This window comes from Carex rostrata, chromosome 9 (assembly GCF_964058835.1).
Source record: "Carex rostrata chromosome 9, lpCarRost1.2, whole genome shotgun sequence".
Classification (NCBI taxonomy): Eukaryota; Viridiplantae; Streptophyta; class Magnoliopsida; order Poales; family Cyperaceae; genus Carex; species Carex rostrata.
In genome coordinates, this window is record NC_135926.1 from 13615557 (window position 1) to 13639534 (window position 23978).

The 23978-nt window shown below is 31.5% G+C and overlaps 1 protein-coding gene across 1 annotated transcript; it reads left to right on the plus strand.

Moving 5' to 3' along the window:
* The first annotated feature begins 6105 nt into the window (after positions 1-6105).
* LOC144559411 (acyl transferase 7-like) lies at positions 6106-8068 on the plus strand. The gene is made up of 2 exons (XM_078308429.1): positions 6106-6647; positions 6908-8068. The coding sequence occupies exons 1-2, from the start codon at positions 6213-6215 to the stop codon at positions 7748-7750; spliced, it is 1278 nt and encodes a 425-aa protein (XP_078164555.1). The 5' UTR covers positions 6106-6212; the 3' UTR covers positions 7751-8068.
* Positions 8069-23978: the final 15910 nt, after the last annotated feature.

Sequence of the window (23978 nt, forward strand, 5' to 3'; positions counted from 1 at the left end):
AATATTTTAAATATTACAATTAGCTAAATTGATCACATGGTAAATAGTTTTGATGTTGTTGTTATTAGAAAGTCAATTTAATTTAGATGAATCATGTACATATAAGTAAAACTATTTTGTCAAGGCAATAATATTGATAGCGTTCCCCTAACAGTTTTTTATTTTTTTATTTTGCTCTTTCTATTGAACTAATTTCCAGATTCGCATATTTTGTTTCCTTTTAAATATTTCTGAGTAAAGATTTTAACAGAATAATATAATTTTAACTTCATACAATACTCAAATTAATTAAGAAAATCAAAACAACACTGCATATATAGTGTTTGCCGAGTAATCCGAGTAACGATTTTAACAGAACAACTTAATTTAACTTCATGCAATACTCGAATTATATATAAAGTCAAAACAACATTAATTGTATAGAATTCGTGCGTTGTAACTTGTATGTGTCAAAACTGCTATGTTATAACTTTTATCTAATTTTCATGATATGTTTTCTAAGACTGTGCTCCAGATGGAGAAAATGAAAAGGGAAATTCCTGTGCAGGGGGTTAGCCTCACTCCAGATCAATTATGTCCGATTGTTTCACCTGCTCGATCCGAAAGAGAAGAACCAGAGAAGGAGCGGAGGTGAATGAGCACTGTTTGAAGAAAAGAAAAACTCAGCGTTGTATTGATTTTTAACGACAATCGTCACCCTCAAATCAAAATGTAAAATTATTGTGTGGAGGTGAACCTCAGTCCCGATCTATCTCCTTCAGCCCTTTCTTTTCTTTAATGAGAGATTTCCCTCTCCGTTATAAAAAAACAACCCAAGCAGTATATATGTTAACGTTGCTTGGCAATGAAGAAAAATGAGGTGAGTAAATGGCATTAATGGTGAGACAATTAAGTTAATTAACTAGAAAGACGGGAATATATTTCAATTTCAAGTCAGTTGTAAATAATTAATAATGACATCAGGTCAGTATTGCAAGTCAAACGTAAATATTGCCATGATAATTACAACATTAATCATAGAGATATATATATATATATAAAATGAGTATAATTGTATACACTTATTTAACAATATATCTTACATTAATATATATGTCAGTACGTATTTGTAATTGTAAAAGTTTATTAACTCGTGAAATAATTAAGAATATATATTTTATATTAATAATTTGTCAAGTCATACATTAATTAACACGTTAGTATTAATTAATTTGTACACGATAGTATAGTGATGATTTCTTCAAACCAATCGAAAATACACGATCGAGGTCATTACAATTTGTGTCAGGTTGTTTAAGATTCGTGTAGGTTAAAATGAACGGTACTTCCAAATTTGTGTCACGTTAGTATTTATGGGGTTTTGCATAATGAAAATTGTATAAAAATAAAAAATATATCAGAGTCTGAAGTGCCAAAGCAATTTTGTTGATGAGTCAAATCAGACTCTCTTATCTCTATTTTGTACCAGATATATATATTCTACGAGGATGACAAATTAATCATAGATTTTACTAATCACATTCACATCTGATTGAATGAATGAGATTGATTTTTATGAGAGGTCCAGATCAAATTAAGACCTCCATAAAATAGAAACAAGCTGTCCAATTCGATTGGCCTCTCCTCTCATGTATCCTTATTTCATAGGGAGATTTCATGTATACCTATGAAAATTTTAAAATTTTAAAATTTATGTATTCTTTTCCTCTAAATTTCATAACATCATAGTTATCATTCTAAGTTTAAAGAACTCATTTTATTATTTTTTCTATTCAAATTCATTTTAAATTTATTAAATACTAATTTTACCCTCTATTTAAAATCAGTTTCTAAGGATAAATTGATAATCTTTCTACTTTTGATGTATATACGGTAACATTTACGTATACGAGCGTGCGTGCGTAAAAGTTGAGAAATGAATCATTTTCTTCGGAAACCGACTAATTAAAAAATTGACAATTTTCTTAAACATGCTATATATTTATATTTATATTTTTTTTAATAAAGAATAAAATGTGCAATTTTTAATAAAGTGATAGTAGGTAGAGTTTGGCAACCAGCAAATTAAATGTGATAAATACAAAAGAAAGATAAAAAGTAAAAAAGTAGTTTGGCGTGGATTTGATTCACATATATATATGTTGCCAACTAGCTGTTCCTGCCTCACTTTCAACGTTGAATTAATTAAATTTGGTTGTGAAAGTGAATATGCCGAATATATAGAATTATAATGCCGCATTGCCGCACAATTAATGTAATTAATTAATAAACGAGTGCACTTGTCAATTACATTTACATGCTCGATCGGTCGATGAGTGTACGTAGGTACGTACGTACTATATTATATAACGATATAATAATAATAATAACAATAACAACAATAATAATAATAATAATAATAAAATCTGAACATATATATCATCTTCATTTAACAACTAATTAAGATCGAGCCTTAATTTTCTGTTCCTACAACAGAAAAATAATAATAAAATTAAACAATGAAGTCAATCAACCATAAGTTAAGTTCAACTTGCATTCAAAATTAATTACTACATTATTTAACTTAACTACGTTGATGATCGAATTGTTACACATGTCGTCATTATTGTTATGACAGATCTGCATATATATATATGTGTGTGTGTGTGTAAAATTCATGTAACTCATCACAATCAGAATATAATAATTTACAATTTACACATTGATTTCTTAACGACGACCGTTTTACAATCTGATTTTATATTTTTAATTCTGACGTGGCACATGCGGCGGTAAATATTCCACAATTAACAATTAATGCAAAAAAATAAAATAGAAGGTTCTTTACTTGTTTATATTATATTGATAAAAATAAAAATAAAAATGAAGGTTCTGTATATGTCTTGATAATGGTGAAACGTGATAGTGAATTAATAAACATATATTTATTGATCTGAGACTGAGACTGAGACTGAGACTACGTAGTGTCGGTGCCGAAACAGGTACCCATTTTAATTCAGCCAATTCATATGAAAATAAATAATTTCAGCTTCCTTAATTTTTATTCAAAATATTTATTGATAGATAGGACGACTGCCTTAATTATTTTACCATTTACGTAGTTTGGTGATGTGTTGTTTTCATTTAATTTCCACCTTTTTCAGTCATCTTAAATCCTAAAGATTCAACATAAATTGACAAACTTAATTAGACAACATTAATTTGTGGCCAATTTAATTTATATCCTTGAAAAGATATTTGGTCAAAAATTGTTGGCAAACGAGCCTAAGACCGAAATGCACCGAAACGAAACATGTAAATGATGGCACAAATTTCAAAGCACATTGACACGATATCCACGTGGATCCGAGTCATCAACCTTTGACCTAACCAATTTGCTACAAATAATTAAGTTTACCGAGTTGTACTCTTGTCAAGGCCAATTCATTATTCATATCCATCACTAATGTATTGAATTGAATTCATGTAATAATTTCGTAAATAAGTATCTTCATTTCTTGTGGGATCGCATTTCAATATGTCGTCACATCATGCCTTTTCAATAATTAATATTCATTATAATCAACCGAGATTAAGACGTGTGAACATTTGGATTTTCATACCAATGATCGATATATATTTGAGTGGTTTGGTTGGTGCATTTTATAATCATGCATTGATATTACTTTTATTATTTTTATTTGTGTATTATATGAAACTTTTATAATAAATTGACCGAGATTGTAAAAGTTCTCATATAACACTTGAGTTTTGAACTATTTCAATACTTCAATATAGTTTGTTCACATATCTATCTATCTATCTATCTATCTATCTATCTATCTATATATATATATAGCAAGGCTTGTGTGCTATGGATAGCATAGAGGGCGACGGTGCTACGGCTCAATAATCGAGTTTTCAAAATCCTAAAGGTTGATCCGAACCGTTTATCTTGTTCTCCATATTAATATGTATTTGGAGACCAAATTTTACATTTTTTGAAAATTTTTTACTATTTTTTTAGCTAGGTAGAAAATCACTTGATCTAAAAAATTCTGCACCATTCAGATATTTGATTTTCTACCTATCTTAAAAAATAGTAAAAAAAATTCAAAAAATATAAAATTTGGTCTCCAAACACATATTAATATGGAGAACAAGATGAACGGTTCGGATTAACCGTTAGGATTTTGAAAACTCGAATATTGAGCCGTAGTACCGTAGCCCTCTATGCTATCCATAGCACCCAAGCCTTACTCTCTCTCTCTCTCTCTCTCTATATATATATATGGAGTAAGGCTTGGGGTGCTATGGATAGCATAGAGGGCCACTGTGCTACGGCTCAATATTCAAGTTTTCAAAATCCAAACGGTCGATCCGAACCGTTCATCTTGTTCTCCATATTAATATGTGTTTGGAGACCAAATTTTACATTTTTTGAAAATTTTTTATTATTTTTTTAGATAGGTAGAAAATCAAATATCTTAATGGTGCAGAATTTTTTAGATTAAGTGATTTTCTACCTAGCTAAACAAATAGTAAAAAAATTTCAAAAAATGTAAAATTTGGTCCCCAAACACATATTAATATGGAGAACAAGATAAACGGTTCGGATCGACCGTTTGGATTTTGAAAACTCAAATATTGAGCCGTAGCACGGTGGCCCTCTATGCTATCCATAGCACCCAAGCCTTACTCTATATATATGTTTTTATACCCAATTGTGCCAGAAAGATAAGTATATCGTAGATTCAGGTATATATATATGCTTTGATCTGCTTGTATACTCTAATGTAGATAGTCCTGGAGGCGACCATGGCATTTACTGGTTTGAACAAGGTCACCTCCATTTCTTGGTGAATGGAGAGGAGAGGAGAGGAGAGGAGAGGAGAGGAGTATAATGTAGAGAAATTAATCAGAAATAAATTGGTTGGCTGCTTGACTTTTTGTTGCTTAATGCGCAGCCGGATATACACCACTTACATATATTTGTGGCACTAGGATATATATCCGATCGATAGCTAGGTCTCCACCAAAACATAACAAACCGGGACCCGGTACAATTAATTATACATTGAATTAATTAAATATCCTCAACTTAATTTTATCATATCCAAAGTTCCTAACTTTCCATTTCTTCCTTAGCAACCAAAATTCGTACTTCTCTCTGGCCCCATTCCTATTAATTTCGTGCCAAGTTCGCTTCTTTGGAAGCAACACATGACAGATCAATTGACTAGCTTCCCTTTTCTTTTATCCTCAACAAATGGATGTATCTAGCACAAAACAACGGCACCTAATCCCCTTTGTTACTTTGTCACGACATCAAATCAAGTGTATATATATACAAACCAAACTTTTATGTTTCCAAAGAAAAATTTGTTCAATTCAGAAATTCAAATAAAATTTTAAAATTACAAAGCATCCCTAGATATTTTATTGAGTGTATACGTATATTATGCCTCACCAAGTTAAGATATTTTTTCTAGTTTTGTATTTCACGTCACTGTATAAATCCAGTAAAAGAAGCGCTTAAGAGGATAGAAATAGTATTTATTACGAGTATATTTTTGTTTTCAAAATTTTAATGGTTGATCTAAACCATTCATTATAATCTTCATATTAATTTGTACTTACATATCAAGTTTTATATTTTTTTAGAATTTTTTTAAGACATGTAGAAAATCAATTGATTTAAAAATTCTAGACTATCCAAAAATAATATTTTTCTATGTATTTAAAAAAATAGTAAAATGTATAAAATTTAATTTGCAAGTACATATTTATATAAAAATTATGTTGAATCGGCCGTTAAGATTTAAAAAAAAATATTAATCCGTATTAAAGAACCAATCGTGTCATCCATAGTAGCATAGACTCACTCAATTATTCTAGTTGACAAGGAGAAGTATTTTTAAAGGCTCAATGATGCCGCATAACCAATACACATAGCACGGATATTGATGCAAAGGAATCCAATTGATTTCTTTACAATTTTCCATTTTTTTTTTTCTTTAGATCGTCTAAGGGATTCAATTATTGAAATTGTTATTAAATTCAAGTTGATCCTAACTTGAGATGACTAGGAAACCTTAAAAGAAGTTCAACAAACCAAACACTAATCAACACTATAAAAGCCCCATTGACACCCCTTCCTCCCTCATCACAAACTGTCACACCTCTCTTAATTAACAAATTAACCAAACCCCAACCCTTACAAGCCTGACACTATGGCACCTAAAGCCACCGTGGACAGGCTTTCGCAAACCCTAGTCGCACCGGCCGGGCCGACACCCACCGGACCATTGCGCCTCTCCTGGCTCGACCGGTACCCAACCCAAATGGCATTGATTGAATCATTGCACGTGTTCAAGCCGGTTCAAGGGATGCAAAAGGATCCGGTGAAGACCATAAAGGGCGCCTTAGCCGAGGCTTTGGTGCACTACTACCCATTGGCCGGTCGTCTGGCTAAGTCGATTGACGGGGAATTGCAAGTGTCATGCGAAGGGCAAGGCGTGTGGTTTATCGAGGCGAACGCAAGTTGTGCCTTGGAGGATGTGGATTATTTGGAGTATCCATTGATGATGTCAAAAGATGAGTTGTTGCCTCACCCAATGCCTAAATTGGATCCATTTGAAGAAGATAAATTGATCCTTTTGGTTCAGGTAATGAAATTATTCTTTCTCATTGCTATGTATTGGGTAATGGGTATCCTTTTATTTAATCCTTCGTTGTAAAGAAAAGAATTGGAGAGAAGAACTTAATTTGTTTCCTTCCTTGGGATATTTGTTGCATTTGGGAGCTCCATCCATATGAATTTTGAAACAAAATAGTTTTATGAATTGCAAGAAGAAACATTATTGGAGAGCCAAGAAATGCAATTGTGTAATAATCATATTAATGTGCCATATCTTTCTTCGGACAGGTGACACGATTTACATGTGGTGGGTTTGTGGTTGGTTTCCGGTTCTGCCATGCCGTAGCAGATGGGCCCGGTGCAGCACAGCTCATGACCGCTATAGGAGAAATCGCCAGGGGCCAAGACAAACCAACCATTCAGACCGAGTGGCGCCGCGAGGTCATACCCAACCCTGTACGCGCACCCATCGGTCATTTACCGAAACCAACAAACACCCATCTCCAATACCTGGCAATCGATATCTCGATCGATTATATTAACCATTTCAAGAACCAGTATATGGAGCAAACTGGCCAGCGGTGCTCTGCTTTTGAGGTGTTGATTGCCAAGGCATGGCAGAGCAGGACTCGCGCAATCAATTTTGCACCCGGTTCGGTCGTGCACCTTGCATTCGCCATGAATGCCCGGCCCTTGTTGCACCATAAACTCCCGGCCGGTGGCGGTTTTTACGGGAATTGTTACTATATTATGAAGGTTTCGGCTGATAGCGAGAGGGTTGCAAATTCCTCAATTGTGGAGATTGTGAAGATGATCAAAGACGGTAAGAAGAGGCTGCCCCTTGAATTTGCGAAATGGGGCAAGGGAGACCTCAAGGTAGATCCTTATCAGATCACATCAGACTACAACACATTGCTTGTTTCCGACTGGACGAGGCTAGGGTTTGCCGAGGTGGACTACGGCTGGGGCCCACCAGCGCACGTGGTCCCTCTAACAAACTTAGATTACATCGCGACATGCATACTTGTCAAGCCATGGGCCCACAAGCCAGGTGCCCGCTTGATCACGCAATGCGTGACCGCCGAGAGTGTCACCGGCTTCCATGAAGGCTTGATGGCCTTGGACAGTTAGATAATTATATCTAATTAATTAATTAATTAATTAATTAATTAATTAATTTTCTTTTTTATTTTGAATATTTCTTGTGGAGGTGTTCAATATTGAGGTGTGATAATGGTGGACAAAGGTCCTTGAATAAAGAAAATGAAAAATAAGTATGACTTGATATATATATATATATATATTTTTTTTTTTGGGCTAGTTATTAGAGGAGGAAATGTACATCTTTTGTAATCTGCCAGCTTGCAAGAGCCAGTCAGCTAGTTAGCGGTTGGCATTATTGCAGGCTTGTAATGGTTGTTAAATGTTAATGATTCCATTGTATTATATATATATATACACTCTCTCTCCATATATATATATATATATATATGTTCTAGCTTTGTTTGTTATATTATATTGTTTGATTATTCTTGGTGGGAGGCCACCATCTACTATTCTTAGTCCCTTCTCAAGGGAAAGGGAAGGTATTTGCATGCGTCAATTAGCATATATAATAGTTTTAAACCGTACTAATGTTACATATAAACTACAATGAACACGACAATTAATTTTAACGGTATAGAAATAACAAAAATAATAAATTTAATTTAAATCAAAAGTACCAAATAAATGTAAGTTTGACTATATATGACTTGCAAGTTGAAATTCTCAAATGAAAATTAACAAATTGAGTAACTTTCAAGTGAAGTTTAGATATCATCAATACCAATGAATATGCAATTTGTTGCTATATACATATAGGAATTAATTATGAACTCATAGCTAGCTAGAATGATAACAATTAGGTGATTATATATTTATTTTATTTGAAATTATTAGATGAATAGAAATAGTAACTGCCACGGAGTTGGAGACCAGAACTCCTTTGATCAGTGCACATGTGCTTTACTGGTATTAATGCATTTAATGGGTTTAGGGTAACTGGTAACTGGTAACTGGTAACTATGCGAGCTAGTTGAACTCTCCTAATCACTTTTTTTTTAGGTCAATGGACACTGTAGGTCACTTTGGATTAGGTTCAGTTCTTCTGTGGTATTTTTCATGTGGCACTTGTGGAGTTCTTGGCATAGTATTTTTATTAGTTTCAAAATTTTAATTAACCACCTTAGGTATAAATAGAATTTCAAGGACCACTTTAATCTTTTTTTGAATATAATCTGAATATTAAAATAAAGTCATTACATTTTCATAAAAATACACACATTATACATAAGTTCATATAATTATAGCAAAACTAGGGTGTGATGTGCTCACTAAGAGGGGTTGGTGAGCACACCTCCGAAAGACTATCGCATTGATTTCAAACTACTAATTCAAACCATTGAAATTCATGTACTTCGTGAGTAATGTATGTGCATGTAAAATCTTTAAAGTTTCGAATTCATTTAGTACATGATCAAGCGGTCAAAAAATGATGAAAAATAAATACATAAAACAATTAAAAAGTTAACTTATAAAACATTCATTGTTTTGGCCGCTTGACCATGTGCTAAAAATATTCGAAACTTGAAATTTTTTTCCATGTATATACATCACTCACAAAGTACTTGAATTTCAACAATTTGGACTTTGGATTCATAGTTTGAAGTTAATTCGATAGTCTTTTGGAGGTATGCTTACCAACCTCTCTTGGTGAGCACGTCACACCCTAATTTTGCTCATATAAATTAATACCATAATTTTTCTCTAATAAATTTCTTAGTTAAAAAATCACATATTTATTAATAAAATGGTCACTGATTATAATCAAGTATTAATCAATATATTATAATAAATGATGAAATATGAGTTGGCGTGATTGAGTAATTAGACTTAAAACTTACTGATTTTGTAATTATTATACTTTATATTGTAAAATGAGGAGGGATCAAGTTACAACATTTTTTGAGTTACAACAAGTTACAACAAGCATTATTTACATTTTCAAAGTTCAAATCGTCGATCCAAACTGTTAGATGTGATCTCTACAATAAAATGTGCTTGGAGACCAAATTTTACATTTTTTGGAATTTTTTTACTATTTATTAAGGTGGGTACAAAAACTAGTTAAATTCATACCATTGAATTTTCTACCAATCTTAATAAATAGTAAAAAAATTCCAAAAAATGTAAAATTTGGTCTTCAGGCACATTTTATTGTAGAGATCACATCTAACGGTTTGGATCGACAATTTGGACTTTGAAAATGTAAATAATGCTTGTTGTAACTCAAAAAATGTTGTAACTTGATCCCTCCTCTTGTAAAATTATAGTAATATATGAGTCTCTAAAACATATATTCAAATTATAAAAGAAAATATGAGTCCGTACACTATAAATTATAGTAATTTGTGTGTGTGTTTTCATATTCTATTTGCTTTCGCATTTTAATCATGCTCATATTTCTATCTGTCAGATATTCATAAAAGAATTTAGTTACGAACATATAATATATAATCTATTAATACTTTTCATTTGAGTCTAAAAAATTATTTGTATCCGTATTTATTTTTCTTCTAAATTTAAAATCTTATACGTAGAAAAATATTCAAAACATATGAAAGCATGTGTAAATAAATCCTATGAATTTGTTTTAAAACAATGATTCTCACACAACACACTTGAAACTCTCATATATACTTGTAGATAGCGCATGTAAATTCCTTGCCAACCAGCCACACATGGAATTACACAAGTGTGCGCCACAAAATATCTGGTGCTTATGGCCATGCGTAGTCGCAACATACCAACAAAAACCGGAAAAGGTTTGAATTTTTTTTGTTTTTGGTAATGAGAAAAGAAAGGTTAAATTTTGGTTGAAGCGATGTTAGAAGAAGAGATGAGGTCTGATTGATGGAAGAAAGGCCAACAACCTGAGAAGGAAAGGAGCTTCAACGGTCACGGTCAGACCGGATCAAATCGGGTCGGGTCGGGTCCGATAAAAGACAGAGAAAGTCAGAAACATTTGACTGGTAGAGCAAAAATGATTTATTAGTACTTGATGTGTCATGCTAACCATTTTTAACCATTTTTAACCATTTTTATGCTGTGTAATGTAACCATGCATGTTAAGTAGCATCAAGCTTTATAGTTTATACTGATTAACAAAAAAATGAGAATTAGACCAATAGACGTATTGTACAATGTTAAGTTCCTCTCCTCACACATCATGTCAATAATATTTAGCAACAAATTAACTACCTATAAATCAATTTAATTTACTATTAATTGGACCAATTAACAGTGAATCTTTCTCTTTTTGTTTTGAGAAATATTTGCCTCCAAATGAATATTCACATTCGTCACTAGATTAAAGATTGTTTTTTTTAATATTTTAAGAGTAATTAAATATTAATTAGCAGTAATTGACAGGTGTACCAAAATTACTTAACCAATAGGAACTGTTAATTAAAATGGGAATTGTAAAATACAACTTGCACCTACGTTGTCAATATGATTAAACATATACCTAACATGCATCAGTGAATCTTTTGTAAACAGTCTTTTAAACAATATCCAACTAATTTTCTTCTGACAAATTTAGATTTTATTGATATTTAAAGTTAATTAAATTATATATATATATATAGCTGGTCCAGACGGCCAGTATCATTGGAGATATCTGTGGAAATAGTCACAATTGATGATTCGTTATAAAACAACAATATTGAATTATTTATAACTATAATAATTATACTTGGATGAAATTAAGCATTGATGGCTGACTCGATCATACCTTGCATTAATTTAATGTTGTATATTAATTTTTCCCATTTTTTTAAAATTTCTGGATATAAATTGGTCGATCGTGAGTAGAGCACCTGTATGATCAGGTTCAGCAGCAAATTAATTAATTATGTAGCCAACAGGATTAACCAACTTATTTATTCAACCGGGTACGTATGAGCCATAACAAAATATATAAGCTGCAAAAAATGAATACAAAAATAGACATGCAGGACCTTTTTTTTTTTATTTTTTTTAGTTTTTTAATAATATTGCCTTGATGAATTCCTGCCAGTAATTTAGCTAATCAAGTTTGATTAAAAATTGAGTCAATGGAAATAATAGAATTACGACCTAGCTACTATGCTATTTACTTAGGAAGGTGACAACTGACAAACGGAAATTATGGGATTGAGAGAGAGGCATTAAATGCAAAGAGAACAAATCACACCGTATTTCATGCAAGACGAGACGAGTAACATGAACGGTACAAGATGCATCATGCATGCATGTTGGTCTAGGCGTCTAGGCTCTTAGTTATACTTACAATCTTACATAATATATATATATATATATAGTTAGGCTGGGGTGCTATGGATAGCATAGTGGCCTCTATGCTACGGCTCAATATTTGAGTTTTCAAAATCCAAACGGTCGATCCGAACCGTTCATCTTATTCTCCATATTAATATCTGCTTGGAGACCAAATTTTATATTTTTCTGAATGTTTTTACTATTTATTAAGTATTTTACAAAATTGTTGATCCAACGGTGGCTGAACAAAACAGTAAAACCGTTGGATTAGAGATTTTCAAAGTGGCTTAATAAATAATAAAAAAATTCAGAAAATTATAAAATTTGGTCTCCAAGCAGATATTAATATGAAGAATAAGATGAACGGTTCGGATCGACCGTTTGGATTTTGAAAACTCTAAAATTGAGCCGTAGCATAGAGGCCACTATGAGTCTATGGTACTATGCATATTACTAGGGGTGTCAATGGCACCCTTTTATCCGTTTACCCGACCCGTACCGTATTCGATAGGATGGGTATGGGTAAGATTTTTTTTTCGTAAACTTATCGGGTACGGGTACGGGTAAAGATTTTTTTTCGTTATCAAAACGGGTAAGGGTACGGGTAGAGCCTATTTCGTACCCGTTACCCGATCGGGTAATTATATAAAAAAATTGTATATATTATATATCTTAATGAGCATTGAATTACTATCCCTCTCCAACAGTCCAACTGGCAACTACCCTTAATCTTAGAAAATAAAATTTATTAAATTTTCTAAGTTGAACAATTGACCATTTATATAACTGTGTTAAACATAATCACCGTTAAAGTACTTGAATAATTGACCATCTTGCTTTTATTTGCATACCTGATTTTTTTAATTAAAGAACAAAGATATTTTTTTTTTTAATTTGTGTTTTGATAAAAATCAATATAGTTAGAATTAATTTTCATATTAGTAGTGTGATTATATATGGGACAAATAAATGTGTCTTAGTGTTTTATTCAATAAATAATAAAAATAATTATTATACAAGTATTAACCGTTATTTACCCGCTACCGTTTCGTTATCCGACAACTATAACGGGTAAGGGTAGGGTACGGGTAAGGCAATTTGTAACGGGTAAGGATAATTTATGACGGGTACGGGTATGAAAATGCTTCCACCCGACCCTTACTGTACCCATTGACACCCCTACATATTACGATTTGTTACTGTGCTACGGCTCTATATTCGAGTTTTTAAATCCTAACGGTCGATCCAAACCGTTCATCTTGTTCTCCATATTAATATGTGTTTGGAAACCAAATTTTACATTTTTTGAAATTTTTTTACTATTTTTTTAGATTTATTGAAAATCACTGTTTTTGGATGGTCCAGAATTTTCAGATCAATTGATTTTCTAAATATCTAAAAAATTAGTAAAAAATTTTCAAAAAATGTAAAATTTGGTCTCCAAACATATATTAATATGGAGAACAAGATGAACGGTTCGGATTGACCGTTAAGATTTGAAAACTCAAATATAGAGCCGTAACACGGTAACAACCCGTGATATGCATAGTACCATAGACTCACTCATATATATATATATAAAACTTGCCTCTATTAATTACTTCTCTTAATTTACGGCTAAATAATATCTTCTACGTACTGCGTACTATGGCATTTGTTAGTTTTCTTCTACTACGACATGGTGGCCATTTAATGGTGGATGGAGTCTTTCCAAAGAAGTCGGATGGTGTCAGCTGTAACATTTAAAATACTAATTATTTGTATTAAATGATGTGCTTGGTGTCACTTGGTAGCATATGATATCCATTATATATCCTACCTGATTAAATCATTTGTCATTTGCATGCATGTTACTAATCATGGCCATCTCTAAATTATTAGTGAACCATTGGTCCTCGCCTCCTGGGTAATATTTTTTTCATCAATGCATCTATAATTCTATATGTTGACAATATCTATTGGGCTTTAAACCGGCCAGGCCGATGAAATGTACTTTTAAGCCCAAATATATTAGTAGCCTTATCAGGATCAGAGGTTTTAGGATGCTTTCTATCCATGCATAAATTTTGCCTTTAAGGATAAACTTTTAAATTCAAAATTTATTGATAAAAATATTGGGCCAGGCCAAACCAAATTTACTAATCCAGAGATTTCCATAGGCTTCTTCTCGGCACCTTGACCTTGTAGTTCATAAATAACATTCTTTAATCGAAGGAAGGCCCATTGGATTAATATAGACTTCAATAGTCTCTATACAGGCGTTTGTTTCTATTACTATTAGTGGGCTTTAGAGCATACTCTTTTATAACAAAAGCTAATAAACTAATATAATAATGAGGACGGTTCAAACGCCTCCATTTTTCATGCCTCCATCTTTTAAAACTCTAATAACTCAAAATTTAAAAGTTAAAAGTCAAAATAAAACCGTTAGATGTGATATCACATTTCAATTTTGATTTTATGTGAATCAATAAGTTCAAAAATCAACGTCTAGAAATCACCCTCATTAGTGCATTTTTTACAACCTCTTGATGACAATCAAAATAAAATTGAAATGTAATAATTTTTTGCACGTGCATAAATAAAATGATGTAGATCATATCCAACGGTTTTAAATTTTGAATTATTAAAGTTTTTAAAAATGAAGACATGATGGAGGCACAAAAAATGGAGGCATTTGAACCCTCCTCTATAATAATAGGCCTAGATGCCTAGCTCTAGTTCAATACAAATATACACACACTAGTATCTTGCGTGTGCATTGCGACGGGAATATATTATAAAATTGAAAAGAATATGAAGAGATATTTTTTATTGACACTCACACAAAATTAAGAAAAAAATATTTAAATGAAAATAAAAAACACAAATAAAAAAAAACAGAGATCCAAATAATAAATAACAGTAAAAGAAACAACAACAAATAATAAAAAAAATCACAATTTAGATTTCATATCATTTTTTTTAAAAGGACAACAAATGAAGTTAGTTACATAACAAGTCTATACATAAGAAAAAAGGGAGGAAGTTAATCATTAACGCATTAGAGATACCAAAGGATCTTAGTTATTGTGAAGTTTTAATTACAAACTGTCATTAGGGGACGTTTGGTTCGCGTTATAGGTCATTCCAGGGAATGTAATGCCAGGGAATTGAGATGTCAGGGCATATGTCATTACCATGTTTGGTTCGCACATGGCTATTGCTTTAACATTCCCTATAATAAGTCATTCCCATGTTTGATTTGCATAACTATTACAATGGCTATAAATCTAACTTCACTATTTATTAATTATTAACTAAACAACGTTACGTTACCAAATTTTTTATGTATTGTTTAAAGATAAATTATAAATTAAAAATAAAAAAATAAATTAATGTAAAAAAATCACATAACGTGAAAGCTTATGTATTATTTAAAGATAATTTAATTTTAGAAGATTATATATAACAAGATTATAAATGTGCCTACATACTATATGAATAATTATTAATTATACAGTGATCGACACGAGTCAAAATTTGGACCATATTGGTGAATCTATATCTGATGCATCATTGATATCTATATATGGGGTCTGTCTAAATTGCTGCTGGCAGCATTTTAGCAGAGGTGCTGCCGGGGCTATATTTAGCCGTGTGATGTCCAAACAACAAATCCAAACCATTAGATGTTTAATCTATATTACAATCTACTTGGAGACCAAATTTTACATTTTTGGAATTTTTTTTACTATATATTAAGCTGGTTTGAAAACCACTGATTTCAGTAAATTTCTGCAGCATTGAAATCAGTGGTTTTCAAACCAGCTTAATATATAGTAAAAAAATTCCAAAAAATGTAAAATTTGGTCTCCAAGTAGATTATAATATAGATTAAACATCTAACGGTTTGAATTTATTGTTTGGACATCACAAAATAAAAAAAACAGCGGCAGCAAATTAGCCACAGCCCTATATATGGTCTATTTAAATCTAAGAAAAATACTAAAATCTCATATGCTATGGCCTATTTCATTTACCAACAAAGTTATACATAAGTAGATCTTACTAATGACACAAGCTTAATAAAAACCGGATTGAAAAGATTGCAGTCTGAACCATTAGAAAATGTCGAAACTACCCTTTGCACATTAGAAAAAAAATGTCAACGGAAGTATATTTTAGGCACTGACATCATCAATTGCAAGGAGAAAGCCATGATTTTTGCGCAATTCAACGAGTTAAAGTAGTGGTGCAAAGTCTCCATCCATACTGAATAGACTGGAATTTAAAAGGAAAAAATATCACCGATCAATGTTTTTACCTAGATAAGCAGATTGATGTTATTGAATTCAAAATTACCATTTTAGTTTTTCTTAAAAAAACACAAATGAGAACCATGTAAAACTAACTTGTCAGCGATGACGACCTTCATTCTCATGATGCAACTGGACCTCTCCATTCGAATAACATATCACAAACGGAATTGATCAATGAAATTACCTAAAGCTTTTATAATTGTATCAAAAGTATAAGAATGAACAAAATGAATTTAAATAAAAGAAATGTTACCTCAGCATCAACAAGCAAGCAGTAGCTTCATTCTTTTTCTTGACGGATAGTGTTGGACGTTAAACTTATATCAGCAAGGAAAAACAAAACCAAGATAAATATTTTTGATCTTATATCAGCCTGCGTCAGAATAAAAACATTTTTTACTTAAATACAGAAATCAACCAAAATTGATAATCATTAAATCTACTGGTTTGTAGTCACTTATTCTTCCTTAGATTAGCAATAATATTTCTCACTTAAATTAAGTTGAACTTTCATAAAGCAAAAGTACGGTTCATCTGACTCTAAACCTGCAACATTACATCATGCTATAATTTTATTAATACTAAACTTTATTTTTTAAACCAGCAATTGAACTGCTAAACTAAATTTTAAGCATCTTCATTAATGCTTTTAGCGAAATACATTTGACCATGTAATCCAGTACACCTTGATTAAATCATTAAATCAAGTTGAACACTTGAATGCAATAAAAAATAGTTAATTAAAACTCATAGAGCAATAAATCCATATCAACTATCCATTAATAAAAATGAATCTATTAACACCAATCAAGTAGCTTTTACTTACTGAGTTAAACACAATAGTACTCCTAACAACCGAACGGAAGAATTTGTCAGTAGATTGATTGCTCGCAGATTGAGATCATAGATGCTCCAAGTTTTTCAACGGCGGCCACCAACCCTCTTAATAAATCTTTAGGGTTTCTCCTTCTACTCACATATTCTGAATTTAATCTCACGGTAGTATCTATGGAAACAAAAAAAATAAAAATAAGGAAGTGAATAAAATCTTGATTTCGATTGCCATCGTAAAGTGTTTTGATTGGAGAGAGAGAAATATTTAGGGAAAGAAAGAGACAGAAATTATATAGATGGAGTCATAAAATTAGAGAGAGAAATAGAGAAATAAATAAGGAAACAATGCATTACAATTGAAATTAAATTTGACAATATAATTTTTTGTGTGGCGGTACATATGGCGAGTATGTTTTTAGTTAAATTTAAATTTTTATACCTAATTCGGATGCATTTAATTAAAAGAAGACATTATGTGATTGGAAAGCTGAGATTAAATCCGAAATTTGAACTTTGAATCGTAGCCGTTGGCGGATTGAACACCCAACGTGCTTAATAATGGAATGGATACATATATATATATATGTATATATATATATAGAGGAGGGATCAAGTTACAACACTTGAAAGTTACAACAAAGTTACAACATCATTTTTTTTCATTTTCAAAGTCCAAATCGTCGATCCAAACCATTAGATATTCAATCTATATTAAAATGTGCTTCCAGACCAAATTTTACATTTTTTGAAATTTTTTTGCTATTTATTAAGATGGGTACAAAATTGCTGTTTTTAATGGTGCAGAATTTTAATAAAAACAGCGATTTTGTACCCATCTTAATAAATAGCAAAAAAAATTCAAAAAATGTAAAATTTGGTCTGCAAGCACATTTTAATATAGATTGAATATCTAACGGTTTGGATCGACGATTTGGACTTTGAAAATGAAAAAAAAATGATGTTGTAACTTTCAAGTGTTGTAACTTGATCCCTCCTCATATATATATATATATAGAGAGAGAGAGAGAGAGAGAGAGAGAGAGAGAGAGATAAGTTAATAAACAATCGATTGTTCCTAGCCTCCCGTGCAACCAAGTCATTTTTCAATTTTTAAAGTCCAAATGATCGATCCAAACAGTTAGACGTGATCTCCATATTAAAATGTGCTAGGAGACCAAATTTTTTTTAGTATTTATTAAGCCACTTTGAAAATCGCTGATTTAACGGTAGGTTCTGATTTTACTGTTTGGTTAGCCACAGTTGGATCAGTGATTTTCAAAGTAGTTTAATAAATAGTAAAAAAATTCCAAAAAAAAATATAAAATTTGGTCTCCTAGCACATTTTAATATGGAGATCACATCTAATGGTTTGGATCGATCATTTGGACTTTAAAAATCGGAAAATGACTTGGTTGCACGGGAGGCTAGGAACAATCGATTGTTTATTAGCCTATCTCTCTCTCTCTGTCTCTATATATATATATATATATATATATATATATATAGAGAGAGAGAGAGAGAGAGAGAGAGAGAGAGGGGGGGGGTTGGCTACTCTACTTACATAAGCATATGAGTGTAGATGCTTATAAGTCATTTTTTCGTTTTCAAAATAAAAAAAGTCGATCTGAACCGTTAGATGTGATCTCTATATTGAAATGTACGTGAAGACCAAATTTTACATTTTTCTGAATTTTTTTACTATTTATTAAGCCACTTTGAAAATCGCTGATCTAACGGTGGCTTCTGATTTTACTGTTTTGTTAAGCCACTGTTGGATCAACAATTTTCAAAGGGGCTTAATAAATAGTAAAAAATTTCAGAAAAATATAAAATTTGGTCTCCAAGCACATTTCAATAGAGATCACATCTAACATTTTATATCGACTTTTTAGATTTTGAAAACGAAAAAATAATTTATAAGCATGTACCCTTATATACATATATATGTAAGTAGAGTAGCCAACATATATATATATATATATATATTTATTATTTTGATGGGCCTTTTGGAGGTGTGAGATCAGGGGATGATGTCATGTCATTATGGGTTTTTCAATCAGACGGCTTAGATCGCATGTTATAATTATAATAACATGAATACAACTATATATATAATGAGGAGGGGTCAAGTTACAACAATTTTTGAGTTTCAACAAGTTACAACAAGCAATTTTTATATTTTCAAAGTCCAAATCGTTGATCCAAACCGTTAGATGTGATCTATACAATAAAATGTGCTTGGAGACCCAATTTTATATTTTTTTTGGAATTTTTTTACTATTTCTTAAGATGGGTACAAAAGCTAGTCAAATTCAGACCATTGAATTTTGTACCCATCTAAATAAATAGTAAAAAAATTCCAAAAAATTTGAAATTTGGTCTCCAAGCACATTTTATTGTAAATATCATATCTAATAGTTTGGATCAACGATTTGGACATTGAAAATGTAGAAAATACTTGTTGCAACTTGTTGTAACTAAAAAATTATTGTAATTTGATTCCTCCTCATATATAATATAATACTGAATGAATGTGTACTAATAACTATCTAATTATGCACTGACAATTTGGCACGGAGGTCAAGAAGCGAGCACAGGCGGAGAACAGAGTAGAATGGAGCTTTGCCATCAAGACTGGAGACTTAGAGAGACGCACATTTCATTTCAACATGTTACAATACAATACAATACAAGGGGACCAGGCAGCTAAATTAATTCAACATGTTCCATGCTTGCTAAACTAATTCATATTGCCACGCCCACCGTTTCGGTGCTAATTTTCCTGCCTGATTTTAGTTACTATTTTTATTGATAATGAAATTCCTATATATTTATTGCTAGTTCTTTTCAGAAGTACCTTGTAGTGCACTCTTCAAAGATCTCTTCATATCTTATCCTCAAATTTATTGGTCATTCAATATTTATTTCCAAACATCATTTATTTATCACAATAATGCATGGTAATTAATAAATATGAGGTATTAATGAGTTTGGCTAGTATAACATCAGTGTTATTTCAACCTATATAACACCAACTCTAAAACCAATCAAATCGACTTCAAACGGTGAATCCAAACCGTTCAAACCAATCTACTTCATTAGTTGTGCGTTTACATGCAAAATTTACAACTTTTCGAATTTATTTAGTATTAAGTCAAGCGGTCAAATGTGTGAGTTTTTAAGTTAATTTTAATAAATTCATTTTTCAATATTTTTACCGCTTGATTTGATACTAAAATAACTCGAAAATATAAAAAAAAATTGTATGTAAACGCATCACTCATAATGTAAATCGGTTTGAACGGTTTGAATTAGTCGTTCAAAGTAGATTTGATAGGTTTTAGAGTTGGTGTTATATAGGCTAAAATGACACTAATGTTATATTAGCCAAACTCGGTATTAATTGCTTTCAATTAGAAACAAGATGGTGACACTATATATTTTCTTGAGTGAGTCTATGGTACTATGCATATTACGATTTGTTACCGTGCTACGGCTCTATATTCGAGTTTTCAAATTCTAACGGTCGATCCGAACCGTTCATCTTGTTCTCCATATTAATATGTGTTTGGAGTCCAAATTTTACATTTTTTGAAATTTTTTTACTATTTTTTTATATTTATTGAAAATCACTGTTTTTGGATGGTCCAGAATTTTCAGATCAAGTGATTTTCTAAATATCTAAAAAAATAGTAATTTTTTTTTCAAAAAATGTAAAATTTTGTCTCCAAACACATATTAATATGGAGAACAAGATGAACGGTTCAGATCGACCGTTAGGATTTGAAAACTCGAATATAGAGCCGTAACACAGTAACAACCCGTGATATGCATAGTACCATTTACTCACTCTATTTTCTTTAGTTCAATGTTAGAGACAAATTCGCCTTCAATTATCATTCCTTTCAATTATATATGTTCTAATACAAAATTGTAATTAATTGTGTTATTAGATTCTCTATTTATGTATTGGTACATAAATTGCTTTATGCGCCAATATAATATAATATAATATAATACGAGGGGTCCCACTATTTGATTAGTTGGTTGAACTAAATTAACGGGTTTATTAGGGGTATGAATTCATTAATCATGTATCAAATATCCGTTAGTCCCCATCGCACACAATTTTTTGTCTTTTAATTTATACGCCTCCTCGATCGGTTAGGCTATGTTATTGTTGCTCTGTCATCAAAATCATACAAATTTGAAATTTATTTATATGCTCCATTGCCATTGGTAACAAGTTCACAGTTTAATTATCTAAAATATATATCGTGCATGTGATGGTGAATTAATAGAAAGAAAAAGAAATGGAAATTAAAGTGAACTTACAAATATATATATAATTTATTTAAAATTAAAAATTCTCATTTAGAGTGAACTTACAAATGCCAAAACAGAACCCAGAAAAATGAAAGAAAGAAACATAAATTAAGCATCTTTTTACAAAAGCACGACGAATTAATTAATTAGGTCTTGCATCTTCAATTCTCTTTTGAGCTTAATTATCTCGCCATTGTTGCTTTTTCCGCATGCATAGCCCAATTTAGAGCTAGCTAGCGTCAGATTTGAGTTGGAAACCCGAGCTGATCCCTGCTCTGCTCTGCTCTGCTCTGCTCTGTTTCGTCAAAAGAAACAAATTAAAGTGTTGGAGATGACTTGACTAGCTAATCGGAAAGATCATGAGCATGCCAGCACAGAAGCATCGTGATGCATCGACCGAGTATGTAAAACCTCGTCTTTTGTTGCTTCACCATTGTGTAGCATCTCCGGCGAATCCTTCTGCCAGCGCTGCTGCCGCATAATTTATTCTTAGAGTAGTTGTAGGAATAAGAAGAAGTGGAGGTGGCCATCACCAATTTTGTTTTGCAGGAAATTAAATAAATAGGTGATGGAGAGAAGATTGGATTAGATTTGGGTTGGAACTTGGAACTGAGAAGAGAAGGACTGAAGGAGAGGAGTTGAGGAATTTAATTTGCTTTGCCACAACCCACAATTCCACAAAGGGGTGCGTTAAATAGATCGGGTATTGGAGGGGACCCCACGTCGAAAATGGCTTGTTTTTACGACAAATGACTATATTAACCTTAATGTTTTTTTTTTTTTTTAAACAATTCATGGGATGGGATGGGATGGGATGTGCAAATAATTAAAAATCAATTTCAAAGTTTTCTCACTCAAATAATTTGTGGGGCATTGGAGCAAATCTTATTTTTTTTTTCCCATTGGCTTCTGCAAGCTGAGTGTGCAATTCGTTTAAAAAAAATAAAATTCAGTTAAGAAAAACAAAATGGGAGAAAATAAAAATAAACAATCCGACGACGATGATTAATTGATTAATTGATTGATAATGCAATTTAGCTTAAAATAATTTGTGGGGCAGAAATAGAATGCATGCAATTGCACACGTATATATGGATAATTAATGATTGCGGTGCAGATTGCGATGTCTGCTCTGATACAAGACAATAATTAATTAATTAATTAATTATTTAATTGGTTGAAAGAATCGGTGAATAGTTAATAAGTTTAAGCGTGACTCGGATTCAGCATTGAGACATGCAAGCGTGATTAAGGGCTAGCTTGGATTATTTGCCTGCCACGCATTAGAGACTTTAATTAATGATTAGTGGGAAATAGCTGATTAGAGGAATATGTGTACTTATATTATATGCTTTAATGTACCTTTTCTGTTTAAATATGTTCTTTCTGACGTCTCATTGTGTATTGGTGTACTCTCTACAGTAATTAAGTCTAATGTGCATTTTAATATCTCAATTGTGATATTATATAGTCTGATTACGCTACCTATATAATCATATCACCACATATATTTATAAGTTATATCTCTATTTTTTAAGTTCAAATAGTTGATTTGAACAGTTTACATTTTTCGAAAAACAATACTATTTATTTAGGATTTTTCAAAACAAAGGTTTTTTAGAAAAATTATGTATTAAGATGCACATAATTTTCTGTATTTTTTCACCACTTGACTTGATACTAAATGAATTCAAAATTTTAAAATCTTACATGTAAACAAAACTCGCATTAAAGAGATCAATCTGAGCTATTTGAATTTGTCATTTGGACTTTAAATATATATATATATATATATGACTTATAAACATAAGACGTCATATGCCCATTATTGATTATTGATATAGATGTGAACTTGTGGTAGATGAGATGACTGAAGCATTAAAGTTGAGTGTATTTTATTTTGTAAATTTTACAAGGATATATATGAGAGATAAGATTTCAAAATAATCTAATTATTGACGACATTATTACTCTCAAGTCTCAAGAGAGAGATTGAATAATAGATAAATTATATAGATATTATTCTTAGTAGTTAGCAATAAAAGAAAGGGATTTGTGATATTTTTTTTAAAATCATTATTGAGCCGAATAATTCAATCGTCCAATTGCAATTGCAATGTACATACACAATTAATTAAATTATGCACCATGCCAAAGTATGACTAAATTTTTGGATATATCTTACCAATTCTTGTACCTGCGTACACGAAACATATATTCTCTTACCAAAGTATGGTTAATTTTACTCTTTTGTTTCATATATATAATCCTTTATTTCATATTATGATATTAAAACAGAAAGCGTAAATACTAACGCCTGGCCTAGTTCTCTAAAATGAGAAACCATGAGCCACCGCACGGAGGGCTCTTTGGTAATTCCAGCACTTAGACCAACCATCCAGTCAAAGTTTGGGCCCAAGCTACAATTTCACAACTACAGAGAAATTAGAGAAGCATGCGGCCGGGCCCCGGGTGGGCCCACTAAGCCCTCACATTCTCCGGCACGACACGCGGCGCTCTTATCCTTTCGTTTGTTC